The 20,836-nt window shown below is 31.5% G+C and overlaps 1 protein-coding gene across 7 annotated transcripts in view; it reads left to right on the forward strand.

Annotated features, from left to right (window-relative positions):
- Positions 1 to 20,836, forward strand: part of LOC134681379 (multiple PDZ domain protein-like) — a 158,504-nt gene that overhangs the window by 82,486 nt on the left and 55,182 nt on the right. For all 7 annotated transcript variants that reach the window (XM_063540991.1, XM_063540984.1, XM_063541005.1 and 4 more), the window contains 4 exons: positions 221 to 292; positions 4,672 to 4,894; positions 5,080 to 5,281; positions 13,027 to 13,122. In XM_063540991.1, coding sequence (XP_063397061.1) covers positions 221 to 292; positions 4,672 to 4,894; positions 5,080 to 5,281; positions 13,027 to 13,122 — 593 coding nt within the window. The remainder of the gene's footprint in view (positions 1 to 220; positions 293 to 4,671; positions 4,895 to 5,079; positions 5,282 to 13,026; positions 13,123 to 20,836) is intronic.

Genomic DNA, 20,836 nt, shown 5'->3' on the forward strand with positions numbered 1-20,836 from the left:
TTCACTGCTTATTTTTCAAGAATATTAAACAGATTGAATAGGTTTTCAAATTGGTATGATTCTCATAATGATGCATACCATATATGATGAATTTTAAATTCCCCTTTTAATGATTCTCAATCTTTAACACACTAAACCAACAATTCTGAAATCCATGCAAAGCTGTTAAAATACCTCCATAACAAAACATTAATAGATATTTAACCTCTTTTTCTTCCAGGAAGCACCTCCACCTTTGCCAGTTTCCTCACCACCTCCTTTAGACAACAATATGGTCAATAATTCCATTGGGGTAGGTATCTATAATACAGCAAATAGATCTAGTTTAAGCTTTATTTCAGTAACATGTTGCATTAAAAAAGAAATTGCTTTTGAGTTGTGTCCCTTACATTGTAGAACTATATATCAGGGTAAATAACACTGATGGACTTGCTGAAAAAAGAGAGTTGTAGTTCTTTGTGTTCACATAAATGCAGTGAGAAGTAGCTTGTTCCCTGAACAGTGTTGTCCTAAAACTAGATTTGACTTCATACGTTTTAGGTTGACTTAGGAAAATTTCTTTGTGCAATAATACTGCATGTATGGAGTGGTTGATCTGTGGCAATAATGTATGCAAAGGATATTCCTTTGTTTACACATCATCAAAAAACTTTCAAATACAGTTCTTCTTTATTATGTCTGTATAGCTCTATAGGAATAGTGAAAAATTGTTCTTTTTATGATTCGATATGGAATAAAAGTAATCTTTATTTCTGATATGCAGTGATATCTATGTGTTGGGATAAACAGGTGCCTAAAATAAAATTTTGCAGTTTAGGAATGGAATTTCAATGATATTCCTTGAGAATACTGTAAATTATAGAGTTTCATAGAATAACAAATTGTCTGTTATGCTCATTCTATTTTGTTATTTTAATCCTGTAAGTAAAAACACCTGTAGTAATCTTAATAAAATTGATTGATTGATTTATAGATAGTTAAAAAAGAACATTCTGCAGGAAACAAGTCAGTGATTTTCTGTATTTTCACCCTTAATTCTTTTTTTCCCAGCCGCTGTAATCAGAATCTTTGTCCTATCACTTTTGCAGGTTTATTTTGTGCTCATTCCATCAATTTTTAGATTTTTCTGTTAAGGCAGGAATTTTCTCATATTAGTGTAAAATTTGACTTATGGCAGCATAGATTTAACAAACACTGATTTATGATCTTCCAGTTAATATCACCATATAATTGTGTTAGTCTTGACACTAAGATTACCCTTTATCAAGAACTATAGTAATACTGTAGCCATTTTGACTACAAATAGTCAGGTTAAATTTATTGAGTAGTTATCAGTGGATAATGTATCTATGGGGAAATCAGAAACCATGTAAATGTCAGACGACACCTGAAACAAGGAAATATTTGAATCTGGAATAATTTTAAATTCTGGAAAATTGATAAGAAATGCATGAAGAAGACTAACCCAACTAAATAGAGATAGCCATGCACGCATGGCTAAGGTTGAATTTACTTTTCTGAAATTCCATGATATATCCATATGAACTAAGTAGACCTCTTAAATTGAGTTGGTTTCCATCATACATTTCTGATCAATTTTCCAGAATTCAAAATTATTTTAGATTCAAATAATTCTTTTTTAGTCTACCGCCAAAACATAGAAAACTTATGATTTAAGCAACACAAAACCAACAAAAATCTACCATACATTGTTTTGTTACCTGATTATTACTGATAATTAAATTGGTCGTTATCTAGAACAAGGAAATAGGATGAAATTGTGCCTACGACTTTTTGAACAGTTGAACATATCCGTTTTATTCTGTGTTACACAGATATTCTATTACATTGGATCATAACCTGATGTGATCTGCAGAACTTTTGAATTAAAGCTATAGATTCAATTTACCCATTAAGGTTAATTTAGCTTCAATAACTTGACAAATGACACTTAAGGGAGCTTTAACATTAGCTGTAATAGGTTGTATTTCTTGTCCATTATATTGTACAAATTAGCATTGTCTGAACTTTTTCGCAATAATTAAATATTCCTGATTATCTCCTTACTCTAGTTATTTTTCCTGTTACTAAATTAATAGGTCAAGGGTGTTTTCCTAGAACAGTAAATTAAAGAGCGGAGCTTCTATTAATTTGGTAATGACATTTGATTAGCGTATAATGTATTACTTGATGTCCTTGAACTTGAGTATGAAGAGTTGACAGCTATCTTGATTTAAAAAGTCTTGCTTGTAATATGTCTAATTAATAAATGTGACGGAGATCAGTTTGATTAAAACAGAGTTATCTACACCTTATTGATTTTCGTCCTTATCCATTAGTTATTGGCGGAAGATGGACTCGTTGGATTGAATCTGTGTCTGCTATCGACATTCTGTTTAATAAAATGCAGTTTTGATGTTGACATCGTTTTACCGCAACAAGGGACGGCTGTCAAGATGTCAACTTCAAGAACATCAACTCATTAATGTGGGATTTGATTGGCCGGAAAATCAGATACATTGATCTGAATAGATGCAGTTATGATGAAAAGTTTCCAAGCTTTGTAGACACAATTGCCATTGTTATTCAGTTTCATATGAAATTAGTCCCTTATAAATTCACTAATGATAAATGTCCCTGCAGTATTGATCATAGATGCTTCAGTGTCTTTGTTTGATTATTTGTACACAGAATAGTAGTTGGTAATGTTTGTCATGTTTTAATTCATATAAATATCACAGCTGCCCAACAAAAAGTGACCCCATATACAAAAATGTTGACGTGAAATTTGTGGCTTCAAGCATTTTTTTTGTTTTGTAAACCACACTGAATTGATTTTTAGAAATAAATTTATTGAGAATTCATATATACTAGTATATAGGCATATTTATAAAATATAGTCAAACCAGTGAACCTTAGGTAATGGAACGCCTTGCACTTATCTTTAGAATACACCTTATCGCTATTTATTCCATTCCGGATAAGTTCTAAAATTACACAACTTTTTCATCCAGTTGAAGCTATCTGGGACCCTGTTTAAACAATTCACCATGCATGATACTTTTTAATGAGACCTGTTTAAACTACCTTAAATACTTCAAACAAAATATGTTTTTACTTCAATTTTAATTTCGAAAAAAGTGGATCATACTATATCACCGTTTCTTGACAATCACTTTCTAAAGTTTTTTCTCCCTCAGCTCACTACTGTTGACCTCCATTTTTCGGCCAGTGATCCAAACAGAAAGTTGTATAAATGAGGGTTTTTCCAGGAATGGACTAAATAGCGATAAGGTGTATTGGTTTATACTTATAACTCAGGTTTTGCTCATTGTTGTAGGCCATACAGTGACTAATGCGCTATAGTTGCATATTATAACAAGCTAAAAAAAAACATATTTTAATTTAGGTAGACCTTACTATGGCCCAAAAACTACTGCAGCAATCTAATAGAAAAAAGGAACATTGTAAAATCATTCTGTGTCATACAATTAATTTATTTCTTATTTTCTTATTAAATCTTTTTTCTGCAGTTGTAGCATGTCAGGAAAGATTTAAGTTTTCGGCTTTTCACTTTTATCTCTTATCATTATAGAGAATTAGTCTGACTTTCAAAACGTTTTTTTTTTAAATTTTTGTCTCTAGCGACCCAGTGTCCAAAAAGAGTGTCAGACATATTAGCCAGCCTTCCAAGGATAAAAGTATGCTTGAGAGTTCGCAATGCTGTACTTGACTTTTATAACACAATGTCTAGTGTTGTAGATAACATAATTACAAAATATAATTCTCTAGAGTTGTTTCATTAGAAACCTTACAGATTCAAAATTGATCTGAAAATGCATTCGCGAGATTAAATAATGTAGCATAAAGTACAAATGAACTCTGAAAATTAAAGTTCATTTTTCAGGAGAGTTTGAAGTGGAAGAAGGATCAATGAATTCCGTTGTCGAGTCAAATTCAACAGGTCCTCATGCATTGTAAGGTTGTCTTAAGGATTGCCAATGTCTCTCCCACTTCATGTGTAGAGAGACATATTGTTAATTATAAATGTTTGTCAAGGCAAGAACTCTTACAGCCCCGCAACCAATATGTCTTACTGTTAGGTCAAAGAAGTCATAATGCTGCAATTTATATAGTCAGACATCAATTACAATCTTGATTTTTGAAGTCTTTATTAGTATATTTTTGGAGGTGGAGGATAGGTGTATGTCTGCGAACAAATACATTTATACCATGTTATTTTTTTTTTTTTTTATATAAAATAAATCTTTTATTGCACATGTCTCTGCTGTTTACAACTTACTTGACTCACAACATTCAGTCGGGTATCCCTGTAAATTAGTTACTGTTTAACCAGGGAGATTATACAATAAATATTAGATCTATTAAATATTATTAGTTATACAATATTGATATATAAATACATTGATTTTGACAATTTGTTTTTAATTTCTACATGTAGTGAAATTTGTCTATGCAAATTGTCCTAAAGTTTGCATTTGAATATTAAAAACTTGACATGATAGCTATATAATATGTGTGATTGTATATTTGAAAGATTAAAAACCTCATGTTGGAGATAATTTTTTAAGTGTCAGTATCCTTCATTTTAACAGTATGAAGGGGAAGTAATACAATTTTCTATCTCAAAAATAAAATTTTGTTTTTCAGAGTCCAGACCAAGCCGATGCAGCAGGTTCTATACCTATACCACATTCCTCTCCTCAGCCAATCACAAGTGACCTTAAACAAGCTTCTCCGTCATCATCATTGTCTCCGGGAAGATCACCGATTTCCTCGCCAAGTCTCATGAGAACACTGTCAGGGGGAGCTGATTCATTACCTGTATCATTAGAAAAACAAATCAAAATCAAAAAAGGAAATGATCAACTAGGTAAGTTGACAGGAGTTCATCTATAATATATAATAAATTCTCTGGCTTCCTCAACCAATAAAAACTGGCTGCCACAAAATAGCCCAAAAGCGGTGCTTAAAGTTGCGTTTAAACACCAAATTTCAATACAATGTGTCAACAGTTAATTCAACTAAATTGTGACAAAACTTTTTCTTTTTAATTAGGTCTAACAGTTGAATCCACAGATAAAGGAATAAATGGATGCCATGTTAAATCCATTGCCACAAACAGTGCTGTTGGAAAAGATGGAAGAATTAAAGTTGGAGATTATATCGTAAACTTTAACAACGAGAGTACCAGAAAGATAACTAATGCTCAAGTCAGGGCCATCATTAGAAGGGCCTCTTTATTAGGATTTGATATTAGGTAAGTTAATTAGTTCAATCTTCAAGAGAAAGGGATATGACGTTAGAAATTCCTGGCAGGCTGAGCCAATGAAAACTGATACATGTTTCTATATTTCAATGACTTACCGTAGTTTCATTTATTTATTTGTGGATTGAGTTAAACTTGCATTTTTGTTGATACAATGTACTTGATTTCATTGTTTTGCCAAAATTTGCATACAATCTTATAGAAAATATGTTGTTCCTTAAACATTTTAATTCTTGGTTAATTGGTACCAACGAAATCCATGAAAATTGGTTCCCAGTAAAGATTAATGAATCCTGAATATTGCATTGAAAACTACTTCCCCTATCCAACATACCTGATTTTTCTATGAAAATCCCCATCATCCTGGTTTGTATATTATGATCTATTCTAGTATTTATTCTTTATTCTTTATTGCTGTCCTTGCAATGCACGAACTATTTGCTTTTAGGCATTAAAAAAACAACAATCAATTGATCACTTACAATTTTCACAAGTTTTGGGTTAGTGATGTTGATTTTGGTTTTGTGGTTTGTAACTAATACAGAATATCAAAAAGGAAAGAGACCCATTGTAAGAGGTACATTCAAATATAACCTGTTGCAATTATTTCAATCAGCTCTGAATGAATATAAGCAACAAAATTTATTAAAAATTGTCAATCATATGAGTATTTCAATAAAAAGGTTCATAAATTTATGCCATCCTCTTATTTTTTATGACAGATTGATTTTGTCATAAAGTGCAGGATCTGTAAAATCTTATCAGACATGCAGATTTTATGCTAAAAGAACAGCTAATGCTTTTCATGGTAGTGTTATTCTGTCTCTAAACCAACAAGTATTTTATTCACCTCAACGCTGCATGCTCAGTACCTAGAGATGTGGCAAATACCATTTCTTATGTCTATAGTTTACCTAGAGATGAGGCAAATACCATTTCTTATGTCTATGGTTTACCTTGAGATGCGGCAAATACCATTTCTTATGTCTATAGTTTACCTAGAGATGTGGCAAATACCATATCTTATGTCTATGGTTTACCTAGAGATGTGGCAAATGCCATTTCTTATGTCTATGGTTTACCTAGAGATGTGGCAAATACCATTTCTTATGTCTATGGTTTACCTAGAGATGTGGCAAATACCATTTCTTATGTCTATGGTTTACCTAGAGATGTGGCAAATACCATTTCTTATGTCTATGGTTTACCTAGAGATGTGGCAAATACCATTTCTTATGTCTATGGTTTACCTAGAGATGTGGCAAATATGGATTACCTAGAAATGTGGCAAATACCATTTCTTATGTCTATGGTTTACCTAGAGATGTGGCAAATACCATTTCTTATGTCTATGGTTTACCTAGAGATGTGGCAAATACCATTTCTTATGTCTATGGTTTACCCAGAGATGTGGCAAAAACCATTTCTTATGTCTATGGTTTACCTAGAAATGTGGCAAATACCATTTCTTATGTCTATGGTTTACCTAGAGATGTGGCAAATACCATTTCTTATGTCTATGGTTTACCTAGAGATGTGGCAAATACCACATCTTATGTCTATGGTTTACCTAGAGATATGGCAAATACCATTTCTTATGTCTATGGTTTACCTAGAGATGTGGCAAATACCATTTCTTATGTCTATGGTTTACCTAGAGATGTGGCAAATACCATTTCTGATGTCTATGGTTTGAGACATGACCATAGATTGAACCTTCAAGCTATCATGCCAACACTAGTCATACCAAACAAGGAAATTTGAGTGTTTACCATATGACCATAGATTGAACCTTCAAGCTATCATACCACCACTAGTCATACCAAAAAAGGAAATTTTAGTGTTTACCATATTGACTGTAGTTACACATGGTCAATAGTTGTTACAAGCTGTGAATGTGTTAATGAAGAACAAAGATCTTGAAAAAAGTCATGGCTCAACTCCACAAAAAGACAATAAACAAGAAAAAGCAGTCACTATGACTATTGTTGTATCTCCAGATCAGGTTTATAAGTACATGTACTAGCATACGTTCAAAACAACCATTTTCATATTACCAACTTTTGACTCATGGTTCTACAATTTGCCGTTTCAGAATCTAATGCATCATGGATAATATTTTCAATAGTGTACACCAAAACATTCTGATTAATTAAAAATGTCATAAACAATGGATATTTAACCAATGATGTGACGTTATTTTCATTTTGGGGTACAAACAATGAAATTACCCATGATTCTTTAGATTCTGAAACTGCTAATTATTAGACAGGACATAACCTACTCTGTGATTAGACATCCTGGTACTCTGTCAATAACGAGCAACCAAAAGAAGTAAAATCAAATATATGATCGGTGCAATTTGGGGGAAATGTACTTTTCCAACGATTAAATTATGCATAGAGAGCATTTGAACAGTTAAATTTCCCTGAAAATAGCACTGATTAAAATCTTGAATTTACTTATTTATATAAATGTTGCTCTTGCTTGACCCAGTACCAGGATGTCCTACCACTTAGAAGATAACTTGAAGAAAAAATATAAATTCAAGATTCCAACGTTTTTACTATGAAAATGAACTATTTGAAATAGTAAATCCAAGAATCCAGAAAATGTCTTAATCCCCTTAAAAAATCTGAAATCAAACATAAGAAATTTTTGTTTAAGGTTAGGTTAATAAGTACTATCATATCTTCAATTTCAAATATTAAATTCAAGAATCCAGAAAAATATCTTAATCTCCTTAGATAATTCTGAAATCTAACATTAGATATGTTATACCTATCATTTGTGTGACAGAGAGTTGTTTAGAAGAAATGTAATTATTTCCCAAGTAAGTAGTGTTTATATGGAGTGTTATTCTGTCATTACTACAAGAGGTTATATAAGTACGTTATTGACATGAAGACGGAGACATATATCCCATTTGCAATGAGAGACGGAGGAAATTATGCCTGCCCTTGGGTTTTCATTATGATCGTATCAGGCGGTGAAATGTTTGTCATGTTTATCATCATTAAGTGTATAGATTTCTGTTAGTGTGATATTGTATTAATTATGATAGAAACCAAATCAGGTCATTGTGTCATTTAGAAAGTGGCTTTAACTATTTTGTCTTAAAAGAGATGTTGATAGATACTTTTCCAATGGGTGCCAGCTTTTCCAAAGTGGGGGTTCCAATTCTGACCGTTAAAAGAAATGGGGTGTACACCAGTAGACCCCCCCCCCCCCCCCCCCTTGATTTGCTTTTTATATGAACTATTAGCCATTGACATGATGCTGGCAAGATGATGTTGAAATGTTTCATCAATATATATCCAATATTGTAAGCACTCTTGTGTTTATATTTCATTACAGATATCAATTAACCTTATACAGAAGATTTACAGTACCGATATGTCAGTCAAATTAGAAAATTAGTGCAATTTGATAAATCCAATAATTTACAATATTCTAAGTCTATTTGAAAATTCATGATTAGTTGTCCACCCATATATATAAGTCCTGTCAAAATTTGAAAGACCTGTCATGCTAATATTTCTTTATGGATTTTAATCTAAATTATATGAAAGCTTTTATTTATTCTAGTCAAGAGATGCTAGGAAAATTCCCAAATAGTTATTAATATTTTACTACCAATACTCTAATGTATTTCTTTATGCCCCCACCTATGATAATAGAGTGGCATTATGTTTTCCAGTCTGTGTGTCTGTTCTTTCATCCTTTTGTCCATTCCTTCATCTTGTCAGCTTCAGATAAGGTTTTCGTTCAAGGTTGCATTTTATTAGATTGAAGTCCGATCAACTTGAAACTTAGTACACATGTTCCCTATGATATGATTTTAATGCCAAAGTAGAGTTTTTACACCCGTTTCATGATCCACTGAATAAAGAAAAGAAAGAGCGAGTGAGGCATATGTGTACTATGGACATATTCTTGTTTATCAAACTAAGTTTTTTACTTCACTTGACCCTCTAATGGATAGTTGTCTCATTAGCAATCATGCCATATCTTCTTTTTTCGATTTACTTTATGATAGCCCAATCAAGTAGAAATGTGGGACTTGGTCTTCTATTATTCAACACCCTTTTTTAGCTCACCAGGCCCGAAGGGCCAAGTGAGCTTTTCTCATCACTTGGCATCCGTCGTCCGGCGTTAACTTTTACAAAAATCTTCTCCTCTGAAACTACTGGGCCAAATTTAACCAAACTTGGCCACAATCATCATTGATGTATCTAGTTTAAAATTTGTGTTTTTTGACCCAGCCAACCAACCAAGATGGCTGCCATGGCTAAAAATAGAACATAGGGGTAAAATGCAGTTTTTGGCTTATAACTCAAAAACCAAAGCATTTAGAGCAAATCTGAAAGGGGGTGAAAATGTTTATCTGGTCAAGATCTATCTGCCCTGAAATTTTAAGATGAATCGGACAACTCGTTGTTAGGTTGCTGCCCCTAAGTTGGTAATTTTAAGGAAATTTTGCTATTTTGGGTTATTATCTTGAATATTATTACAGATAGAGATAAACTGTAAACAGCAATAATGTACAGCAATTTAAGACTCAAAAATAAGTCAAAATGACCAAAATGGTCAATTGACCCCCAAAGAAGTTATCGTCCCTTATAATCAATTTTTAACAATTTTCATAAAATTGGTAAATTTTTACTAACATTTTCCACTGAAACTACACGGACAAGATCATTATAGATAGAGATAATTGTAAGCAGCAAGAATTTTCAGTAAAGGAAGATGAACAAACACATCACAATCACCTAAACACAATTTTGTCATGAACTGTCTGCTTTCTTTGTTTAATTCACATATGCCAAGGTGAGCGACACAGGCTGTTCAGAGCCTCTAGTTTAAAGTAAAGTAAGTTCGTTGATAATAGTGTCCAGTAATACATATGAACTCTGAAACCCCCATCCCCCACATATAATTTAATTTGAGAACAATTTATGTTACTTACCTTAACCTGCATTTATTATTTATGAGAACTATTCAATTTATATTGTGATGCCTGTATAAACTAAAATTCTTATATGAGATCCATTCTTTGAGTTTACAATTTTACAAGTATAACAAAAGATCTTGGGACATTAGAGCCTCTAGTTTGTATACAAGACCATGTTTTAACATTGATTTATCTATTAAGCTATTGGTCAACAGATATATATATATCTATATGTAAAAGACTGTCTGACACATATGAGGGATTATATTTTAGGAAAAGGTCAGCACATCAGAGTCAACAGACATTCATATCAACTAACTGTCACATATAAAGGATAATGTTTTAGCTCCGCTCAGTCCAGCAGAAATTGTATTTTTCTTCCGACTAGACAAAGCCAATGAATAATTACAGAACTATTTTTCGAAGTTTATGGAATTGTACAAAGATTTACTTCCCAATACATAAAAGAAATAGTGATCTATAGATTAAATGCAGTCACTCACACGAAAAACAAGAGTCAGTGATTGGATCATTTTACTTAAAGACATTTGTGTTGGATCTCGAAGACAAAATCAATACTTTGGGTTGTTGTTAACTTATTGTGAAGGCCTATGGAACAGCCTTGTCATTTAAGGGCAAACTTCTATCAATATATGACATTAAATGCAAATAATTGACTGCCTCAATTTCTTCTTAGCATTAAATGGTAATAGAATTGCCCGAACTTGTAGTAGTCTTAAATTTTAGGACAACAATGCCAGTATACAAAATAATATTAAAGGAAATACAGGCAATAAACAAAAGAAAATTAAAGAGACAATATATGGTTTATTCTGTATCATTTGTTCGGTTGTGGGTTTGGAGTATTGATTTTTTCTGTGTTACATGCTCTAAATGAAAAGCTTTTAGACTATCAGATAGAAAGTCGCTTGGTTCAGGTAACAATCCCCTTAATGTCTCATTGTTCTCATAATCAACCAATCAAAATCATTGTTTCGAAAACTTCAACTATTTGCCATGAAAATTAATTCCGTTTAACAAAAATTATGGCATTTTTTCTTGTTTATCCATACTTTTGATGAGAAGATGCACTTTTACGATTCCAATAATTGTGTTGTTGAACAAAACAAAGATTCTTTTAGAAAAATAAACTTCTAGTCATAAACCTCTCATAGCGGTCTCGTTGCTGTTCTTAGTAACAGCCAATGGAATACATTGATCTGAAACTTGTAACTACTTTACAATGCAAAGCTCATTCCATTTAACGAAAATTATGACTTATTTTTTTCCCCCATAGTTTTGATGAGAAGATGCACTTTTAGAATTCTGATAATCATGTTGTTGATCAAAACAAAGATATTTTTTTTAGAAAAATAAACTTCCAAGACATAAACCTCTCATAGCCGATTCATTGTTGTTGTTAAGAGCCAATGGAAGACATTGATCTGGAACTTAATTATTTAATAATGCAAAGCTTCTCCATGTAACGAAAATTATGACTTATTTTTTTACCACAGTTATGATGAGAAGATGCACTTTTAGGATTCTGATAATCCTGTTATTGATCAAAACATTTTAAAAAAACCTAAACAAATAAACAACAAACAACAGTTTCCAGTGATAAACCTCTCGTAAAAGTCTAAAAGCCAATGTAGTACATTCATCTGAATCTTTTAACAATTTCATGAGGAAAAGTTCATTCTATTTAATGAAAATTTGACTTTGATTATAATAAAATGCACTTTTACGTTTCTGATCAATTTGTAATTGTGTTGTTGATGAAAACAAATGAACAAGTAATAAACCTTGTATAGAATATATTGTACAGTAATAGTAACAATATATATACAATTTTCAAGGATCTTTTGTTATGAACTAAACAAGATTCTTGCATTAAGCAATTAGCAACCTGATTTATTGTCTGAAACATCACAAATTGTGCTATCTAATGCTCAATCTAATGTCAACTCTTATCTCAAATGTATGGTAAATTTAAAATTAAAAGTACATAGCAAATTGAAGCAATGATATTAAATATGGGGATAATCCTTTAATGGATACTTAGTGGTAGACTACAGCCAATATAAAAAGGTCACTATTACCCTAGTATATCAAAATGTTACAAATGTCTTGTTTTAAGGAATTTAAACTGTTTATTTCTATGATGACTTTTAATTTTGACCTCTCAGCGGAGGGGGAATTAAGTTTTACCCTTGTCCATCTGTACATCCATAAGTCGGTACGTACTGAAATTGGTTTCTGTTGTCTCAACTTTATTTTGCTCTCTTGAAGTATTCCAGTTTTCCCATAGTATAAAAACTGATCCCATGACAAAGCCAAGTGCTGAAAATAGTGTTAAATAAAACATAACTTGTATTTTTTTCTCTCCCTCTCAGTATTACCTAGATATCCAGTTAAAATGCTGCTGTTTAATAAATAAAAAATATCTTATTTTTTTCTCTCACTCAGACTCAGTTTTACCTACATAATATATCCAGTGAAAATGTTGCTGTTTTAAAATAAATAAAATATCTTATTTTTTTCTCTCACTCAGTATAACTTACATATCCAGTGAAGATGCTGCTGTTTAATAAATAAAATATCTTATTTTTTTCTCTCACTCAGTATAACTTACATATCCAGTGAAAATGCTGCTGTTTAATAAATAAAAAATATCTTAGTTTTTTCTCTCACTCAGACTCAGTTTTACCTACATAATATATCCAGTGAAGATGCTGCTGTTTAATAAATAAAAAATATCTTATTTTTTTCTTTCTCTTAGTATTACTTACATATCCAGTGAAGATGCTGCTGCCTACAAGAGCTCGAGAGTTGATGACACGTCACCTCCCCCTCCAACCATGATGCCTTCTCCAAAGTAAGTACACATTATAGTTATACTTGTATTGTCTTTTGTTATGCAGAATAGTTCAAAATTTTAGTTGATACAATTCAAACGTTGCCCAATATTTTAGACCTGCTTGCCTTTAGACTATATTTTTGCATGTTTTGGGGTGTTTTGTTACAAAGTCTTAACCAATTTTGCAAGTTTCCAATTCAATTTAAGTTTTTGTTGAACAGTTAACAAATTTCAGACGTCAAACCTATACCTGTTCAGATGGAAATCAGATTGAGTCCACAGAAATAAGCTGTTTCATCTGAACAATTTTGATTTCAATACCTAACAATTGTTTAGATAGCTCAAGATAATATTCATTTATACTCTACAATTTTACAAGTATTGTAAGGTTATTGCTTGTAGAACATTTGTCTATATTTTGATTAATGAATGCATTGATGCCAGTGCATTAACGTCTACTTTATTAAAGTAATTAGAAAATTCTATTCAACTTGGGTTTGAAGTGATATATTAAAATAACAATTCTCTGCAAGAACATTCGGTAAATGACCTTTAAAAAATAAAAAAGTGCAGAATAAAATGAGAAAGTGAACTCATTAGCTTTGAAAATTGAAGCACTTGTAGACCTGAAATTACTAGGTGTAACTATTGATCAAATATATAAAAATGATAATTTGTCACATTTATATATACCATGTACCTAATTTCATGCTTCAATAAAGGATCTTTCCAAAACACTATCGGTAAGAACTGCATGGACTTAGTGCACTCTCTATCTCTCTTTCTCAGTAGTATAATTGGCTGGTTTGCTATACAGGTGAAGGGTAGGGTTTGGTAGACGAAAATTAAATTAAATTTGTAATAAGTTCAGGATTAAATTGAAAGAATAGTTATAGAGCATCAGTTGTGATATTTCAAATGAATAGACGAGTGTATACAATGCAAGATATAATAAACATGCTGTAAGTTGTTTACTATTGCAGCCTTCAAAATAACAGCCTGTCTATACCACAGAACGTGTTAATTATGTCTCATCAATAGTTTATATGAAATATATTGACTTTCCTGTTGTTTTTCTCAGGTCTGAGATTTTTTTCTTTCACTAATATTACCAGCAAATAGTTTTCTTCAGCTGGTTTTATAAGAATGGATTAATGTTAAAACAGAATATCTTGTTTGACCTTCCGTATGTTTTTGAATATCAATTTGTTGGTGAAAGAGTAAATATAAACCCAAGAAACACATTATGGTAAATTTATTATTTTGTTTGGGTTTTAGTTTCAGTGAGAGGTTCTTTTTAAGGGGTTACCTGAAAACCCATTTTGCTCATTTACTTTTTTTTCCAGACTAAAAGTTCATTACCAAACTTTCTATACTTATGTAGTAATTTGATTTTGGAACTATGGCATTCAGGCTGAATCAGATTCATTTTTTGAGGCCATTAAAGAAATGTAGACTCAGAAAAATAAAGAGGTTGTAATATTCTTCAGACACTTGTCTCCTGTTGAATACAGTATATGTATTTAACCAGTCATGTATTTAGATTTTGTTTATGTTGTTATGGTTTCTGTCTCATTGATGTAAATGCCATCTTCAGTAGTTCATACCATGGTCATTCCACATGAACTTCTATCTCATTGATGTAAATGCCATTTTCAGTAGTTCGTACCATGGTCATTCCACATGAACTTCTATCTCATTGATGTAAATGCCATCTTCAGTAGTTCATACCATGGTCATTCCACATGAACTTCTATCTCATTGATGTAAATGCCATCTTCAGTAGTTCATACCATGGTCATTCCACATGAACTTCTATCTCATTGATGTAAATACCATTTTCAGTAGTTCATACCATGGTCATTCCACATGAACTTCTATCTCATTGATGTAAATGCCATCTTCAGTAGTTCATACCATGGTCATTCCACATGAACTTCTATCTCATTGATGTAAATGCCATCTTCAGTAGTTCATACCATGGTCATTCCACATGAACTTCTATCTCATTGATGTAAATGCCATTTTCAGTAGTTCATACCATGGTCATTCCACATGAACTTCTTTTTTTCCATGATGGTTATTCAAGGCATAATTGCTAAGTTTGATGTATCTGTGACCTAGCTTTCTGAAATATATGAACAATGACTGGTTTTGTTTATGTATCACAAACTATGTTCAGTATTTAATAAGCAAAGGTTTTATTGAGTAAGATTAAAATGGTCAAAATGTTTAGAAGCAAAAAACAATGTAAGAATGTTTAGAAAGTTTTATACTCCTTCATAAGCAGTGAATGAAGATCACCATCAAATAATTCTTGCTTGTGACTTTAAAATAAAAATAAAATTCTGAGATTTACTATAGAGGACATGAAGTGCCTAATTGTTGAGTGTAGGTAACGTTAGTCAAATAATGGCAGCAGATATCGATTTCTGATAGATTTTATTCTCTAGATTCCATAAATGCTGATTTCCAAAGTACTATTAATATAAGAACTTATAGTCGTGGTAATCTGAAAATATAGAAAAAAGCAACCAGCCTTATATTGATATGTTGTGAATTTTGTTGATTTTGATCACATTATTCTGTATTCTTACATTTGTTTTTTGCTTCTGTATTTAGCACATCAATTTGTTTTATTATATTTTTTTTTCATTTTTAGAAATTTCATTTTTATCTTTGTGTATTTTTTAAATTCAAACTAGCATTTTGCCTAATATATAAAGGCAGACACTCTGTTTTTCTCTCCATGAATTACCACACCATATTGTATGTTATATTTTCTGATTTGATTAGTACTTTGTAACTGCTTTAAACATTTTTTATGTGAAATTTGAATAAGATACAGATATGTGTCCACACTTTGTTTACAAAGTATTTGACAATGCTCCATTTTATTTTCTGTTGTAATTATGATTATGTAAAAAAGAAGATATGGTATGATTGCCAATGAGACAACTATCCACAAAAGACCAAAATGACACAAATATTAACAACTATAGGTCACTGTATGTCAACCAATAAAATTTAAAAATAAATAAATTTGAAAGTATGTTCATTACTACAAAATTTGAGGATACCAAAAAAAATCCTCTTCTCATCAGAATGTTTATATGCAAACTTGTCTAGAAAGGTCACCCACAGGACCAGAGAAAACCTTTGAATGGGTTCAAGATGTGAAGCCATTATTAAATTGGAACAAGAATAGGTTGACCTGACTAGACAGATTTTGGCTTAATACAAGTGACCTATATAGGAGGGTTGACAGAAAATCAGAGCATTAACAGATCCTGTCTGCCAAGTTTGGACACAGTATAAATATTTTGAGCAATTTTTTATCATTGGTACTAGCTGTAGCAGTTTCAAACAGGCCTATACGTCAAAAATTATAAAACATACATTTGCAAAATAAAGAATAGTAGAAGTAAATGACAATATCATGTTCTCTATAATCTTTACAATTAATTATATAAACCAATAATTTAAAAAAAAAGAAAAGTGGGGGAGTTGGGAATCACTACATAATTTTCTTTTAAACAGTGTTCTAAGGAAAAACCATGTGATAAAATCATAAAAGAGATAATGGTTTGTGTAATTATAATATTATTCAATAGGTTTGTTTGGGAATTATACAAGCGCCATCATAATTTTATCATTTAGCTCCAGACACCACATGATGCCGCTCTGGGCTCCTTAGAGCAATGTTTCAGGTCTCTAGCTCAACTTATATGGCATCATGCTTCAAGCTCAAATAAAAGATAAGCCTTTATATCTGGTCTCAAGATAACTGCATGCTCTCTAGGAATTGTGGAGCCAAATTGATATTACACAAATTTGTAGGCGTACTGCGTTTCACTTACGGTAATGCTTTTTCATTTCATGCAACAGCTATCATTAGACTTTGATGCAACAACTTTCAAGCCTTGTATCAATAAATCAAAGAGTATATAGAAATAAGACATGCATTTGATTTTACTTTTATTGTCATTTTATGTAGCAAAATTGAATTTTGTTTGATTAACACTGAAATTTAATACAAACTTTGTTTTTTGTCAGTATTTTGTACAGTGATTTCAAAGGCATCTTTCTGACTGAGATGCAAATTGACTGACACACACACCCACGCAAAATTGTAACTAGACTAATGATGTTATGTAATCGTATCCTACGGTAGAATAAGTTAACCTACTAAAACTACTTCCTAAAACCAAGTTAATGGGTATACCGATATGAAAGTTTTTCTTTTGCATTTAGTACCCACTTTGAAAAGAAATATAAGATACTCAAATCTGTACAATGAAGAAAAGGTTCTTAATTTTCTTTGAATTTCTTCATGTAATTAGATAACTAAATCGTTTTTTAATGTAAAGTATATAGAAGACTATCTCAGTAATAATATACAGAAGAAAATACAGAAAAAAATATTTTTTATAACCTGTTATATAATTATATCATTTTCTGGTTTCATTGCAACATGGATATTCTTGAATTATTCATACGTGCATTTGGCTTCCTAGATAGAATAGCCGAAACTTCAATTTCCGAGAAGTTAATTGAATGGACATGTTATACAAATGCTAATCAATTTTGAAAATTTATCTTCATCGGTAAAAACAACTTTCCAATTCCTGCATATTCAGATAATTTGAATACACTTAAAGATTTGTAAAAAATCAAGAAAATGATGCAATAAAAGAGGGACGAGAGATACTAGAGGGACAGTCAAACTTGTATATCGAAAATAAACTGACAACGCAATGGCTAAGAATAAAAAGACAAACAGACAATTAATAATACAGAAGACACAACATAGAAAACTAAAGACTTAAAGCAACACGAATCCCACCAAAAACTAGGGGTGATCTCAGATGCTCCGGAAGGGTAAGCTGAGATCCCTTTGGGCCAGGTGAGCTTTTCTCATCACTTGGCGTCCGTCGTCTGTCGTCTTTAACTTTTACAAAAATCTTCTCCTCTGAAACTACTGGGCCAAATTAAACCAAACTTGGCCACAATCATCATTAGTGTATCTAGTTTAAAAATTCATTATTTAAAACTCAATAACCAAAGCATTTAGAGCAAATCTGACATGGGGTAAAATTGGTGATAATCAGGTCAAGATCTATCTGCCCTGAAATTTTCAGATAAATTGGACAACTGATTGTTGGGTTGCTGCCCCTGAATTGGTAATTTTAAGGAAATTTTGCTGTTTTTGGTTATTATCTTGAATATTATTATAGATAGAGATAAACTGTAAACCGCAAAAATGTTCAGCAAAGTAAGATTTACTAATAAGTCAACAGGACCAAAATGGTCAGTTGACCCCCTAAGCCCTTAATAGTCAATTTTAAACAATTTTCATAAAATTTGTACTAACATTTTCCACTGAAACTACTGGGCCAATCATTATAGATAGAGATAATTGTAAGCAGCAAGAATGTTCAGTAAAGTAAGATCTACAAACACATCACCATCACCAAAATACAATTTTGTCATGAATCCATCGGTGTCCTTTGTTGAATATTCACATAGACTAAGGTGAGCGACACAGGCTCTTTAGAGCCTCTAGTTTCTCTTACCTTCTCTAACTTTAGTTTACCTCAACCAAATGTACCGTAATGAAACTTATACACAATACTTATCACCACAAACCTCAGATCAGTGAAGTACACATTTGGGTAGGGTCACTTTTACCATTCTTCAGTAATTTTAATTTATAAGTTTTAATGATATGCAAGCAGGGACATCATCTGTGTCCTGGGACACTTTTCCCATTTATTTACTTATTATTTACGCTCGATTCAAAATAGCTAAAAAGGCAAGCATTTATTCTTTCAATTTGGGCTTTTAACTAAGTGATAACAGATCATAAGAACTTCATTGACATGGTGCAAAATCTTTTCTTCAATTGCTACTTCAAAGACCTTGGAAAAGTAGACCATGGTAAACTAGGTTAACCAATTAGCCTAACACATATAAGATATTTAGATCAGAATTTCAGATGAGGTCAAAACATTATACTGTGGAATCTTTTTTTTTTCATTGGTACCAATTTGTGGATTGAGGAGGACTTGTATTTTTGTTTATATTTGATTTCTTCTGGTTTTGCCAATATATGCATACAAGCCTTTAGAAAATTTGAAACTGTCTGAACATTTTAATTCTTGGATCAGGAAGCAGACACAAAAATGAGCAATATATATATATATATATTTTTTTTTTACCTTGCTTAATGTAATTGTCAGATTCTACAGAATTAAGATTTTTTTCACCTTTAGAGTAGAAATTCCATATAATTTCAACTTATTTATAATTGTGATTTATAGCATTAGTCAATATCTCTTGACAGTAAGCCATCTCTTTTAATAAAATATTCGAAATCCCCTTATCACTGATATTTAATGTAAGATTTTATAATAACTATTGTAAAATGACTTTGTAATTATTCTAATGATTGTTTTTGAAAGTTAAGACTCAGTTTGAATTCACTCTCTCCTTAAAAATACATCATTTTTACATTAACAACCTAAAGAAAACTAGATTTAAAGTTTGAGAAGAATATGCTGTGACGTTAATGTTGATCGTACGTATGATGACATTTACAGTTGTTCGTACTGTGTAGGTTTCTTTCAATTGATTTGACCTTTATAAATTAATACTAAAAAAAGTAATTTACCGTTCCTTACCAATTGATTAACAAAAAATGTCTTTTTGTTTTTATTTATCTGGCTTTAATCCAGTTTATTCAAACAAACATTGTTTATCTACATTTATATACATCCATTAATCAGACGGTCACTAGCTGTATCATTTATTAACTTTGCCATATAAAGGCCAAGAGGAAATGTGTTTCACTTAATTAGATAGAGATCCATTTCTCTTTGCTTGTAATCGAATAAAGTCGTATTGACCAAAGGTCAAGAGTGTTTTTTCCTCCCCCAACTAATAATTTTTTCATGGCTTTATTGTTCAAACTCTATTGTCATTATTAATGTGTATTCATAACAGAATCTCAAGAAACCAATATTCTGCCATGTCAGCTATCGTATCAAGTTGATGAAGTACTGATTCCAAACCTTGATCAGCAGACTGACAAAAGATTTCCCCAGCAAAATAGTGTTCCAAAGCAGTAGCAACATTCTTTGTTTCGGTCTCATTTTTATTTAAATTAATAAATTGAAAGCTTACTTAGCTTGTCATGCTGTCAATTAACTACTGAACCAATCTCAACCAAACTTGGGGTGAATGATCTTTAGGGTATCTACTGTCTGGTTTTTGCCTTTTATCCCATCAGCAATATATAACTTTTAAAAAGACCAATACAACAGGCCTAGCGGTCATAAAACTTTTGAGTCAGTTTTTTGTACTCATACTCCAAAATCAACCAATCAAAATGCTGGATTTCATGTTTCGAGCATGATTTTTGTGCTCCAAGCACTGAGCAAATTTTTATGAATTCAATCCCTGATAATGTGATGACTTCTTTTTAAATCAGGATGTGATTGCCTTTTAATAACAATTTTTAATTATTTTTATGTATTTTTATGTTTTAGTATCTTTAAAATATAACAATAAGGAAGATTGTGCAAACAGCAAAAGATATCCTTAAAAATTCCAATATAGCAAAAACCATTGGATGTCTCCTTTACAGGTTATTGCCGTCTAATTTTCTGTATTTTCTGCATTTTTGGAAAATTCAGTACATGTAGTGCAAAGAGAAAATTGAAAACAGCAA

Source organism: Mytilus trossulus, chromosome 1, assembly GCF_036588685.1.
Source record: "Mytilus trossulus isolate FHL-02 chromosome 1, PNRI_Mtr1.1.1.hap1, whole genome shotgun sequence".
Classification (NCBI taxonomy): domain Eukaryota; kingdom Metazoa; phylum Mollusca; class Bivalvia; order Mytilida; family Mytilidae; genus Mytilus; species Mytilus trossulus.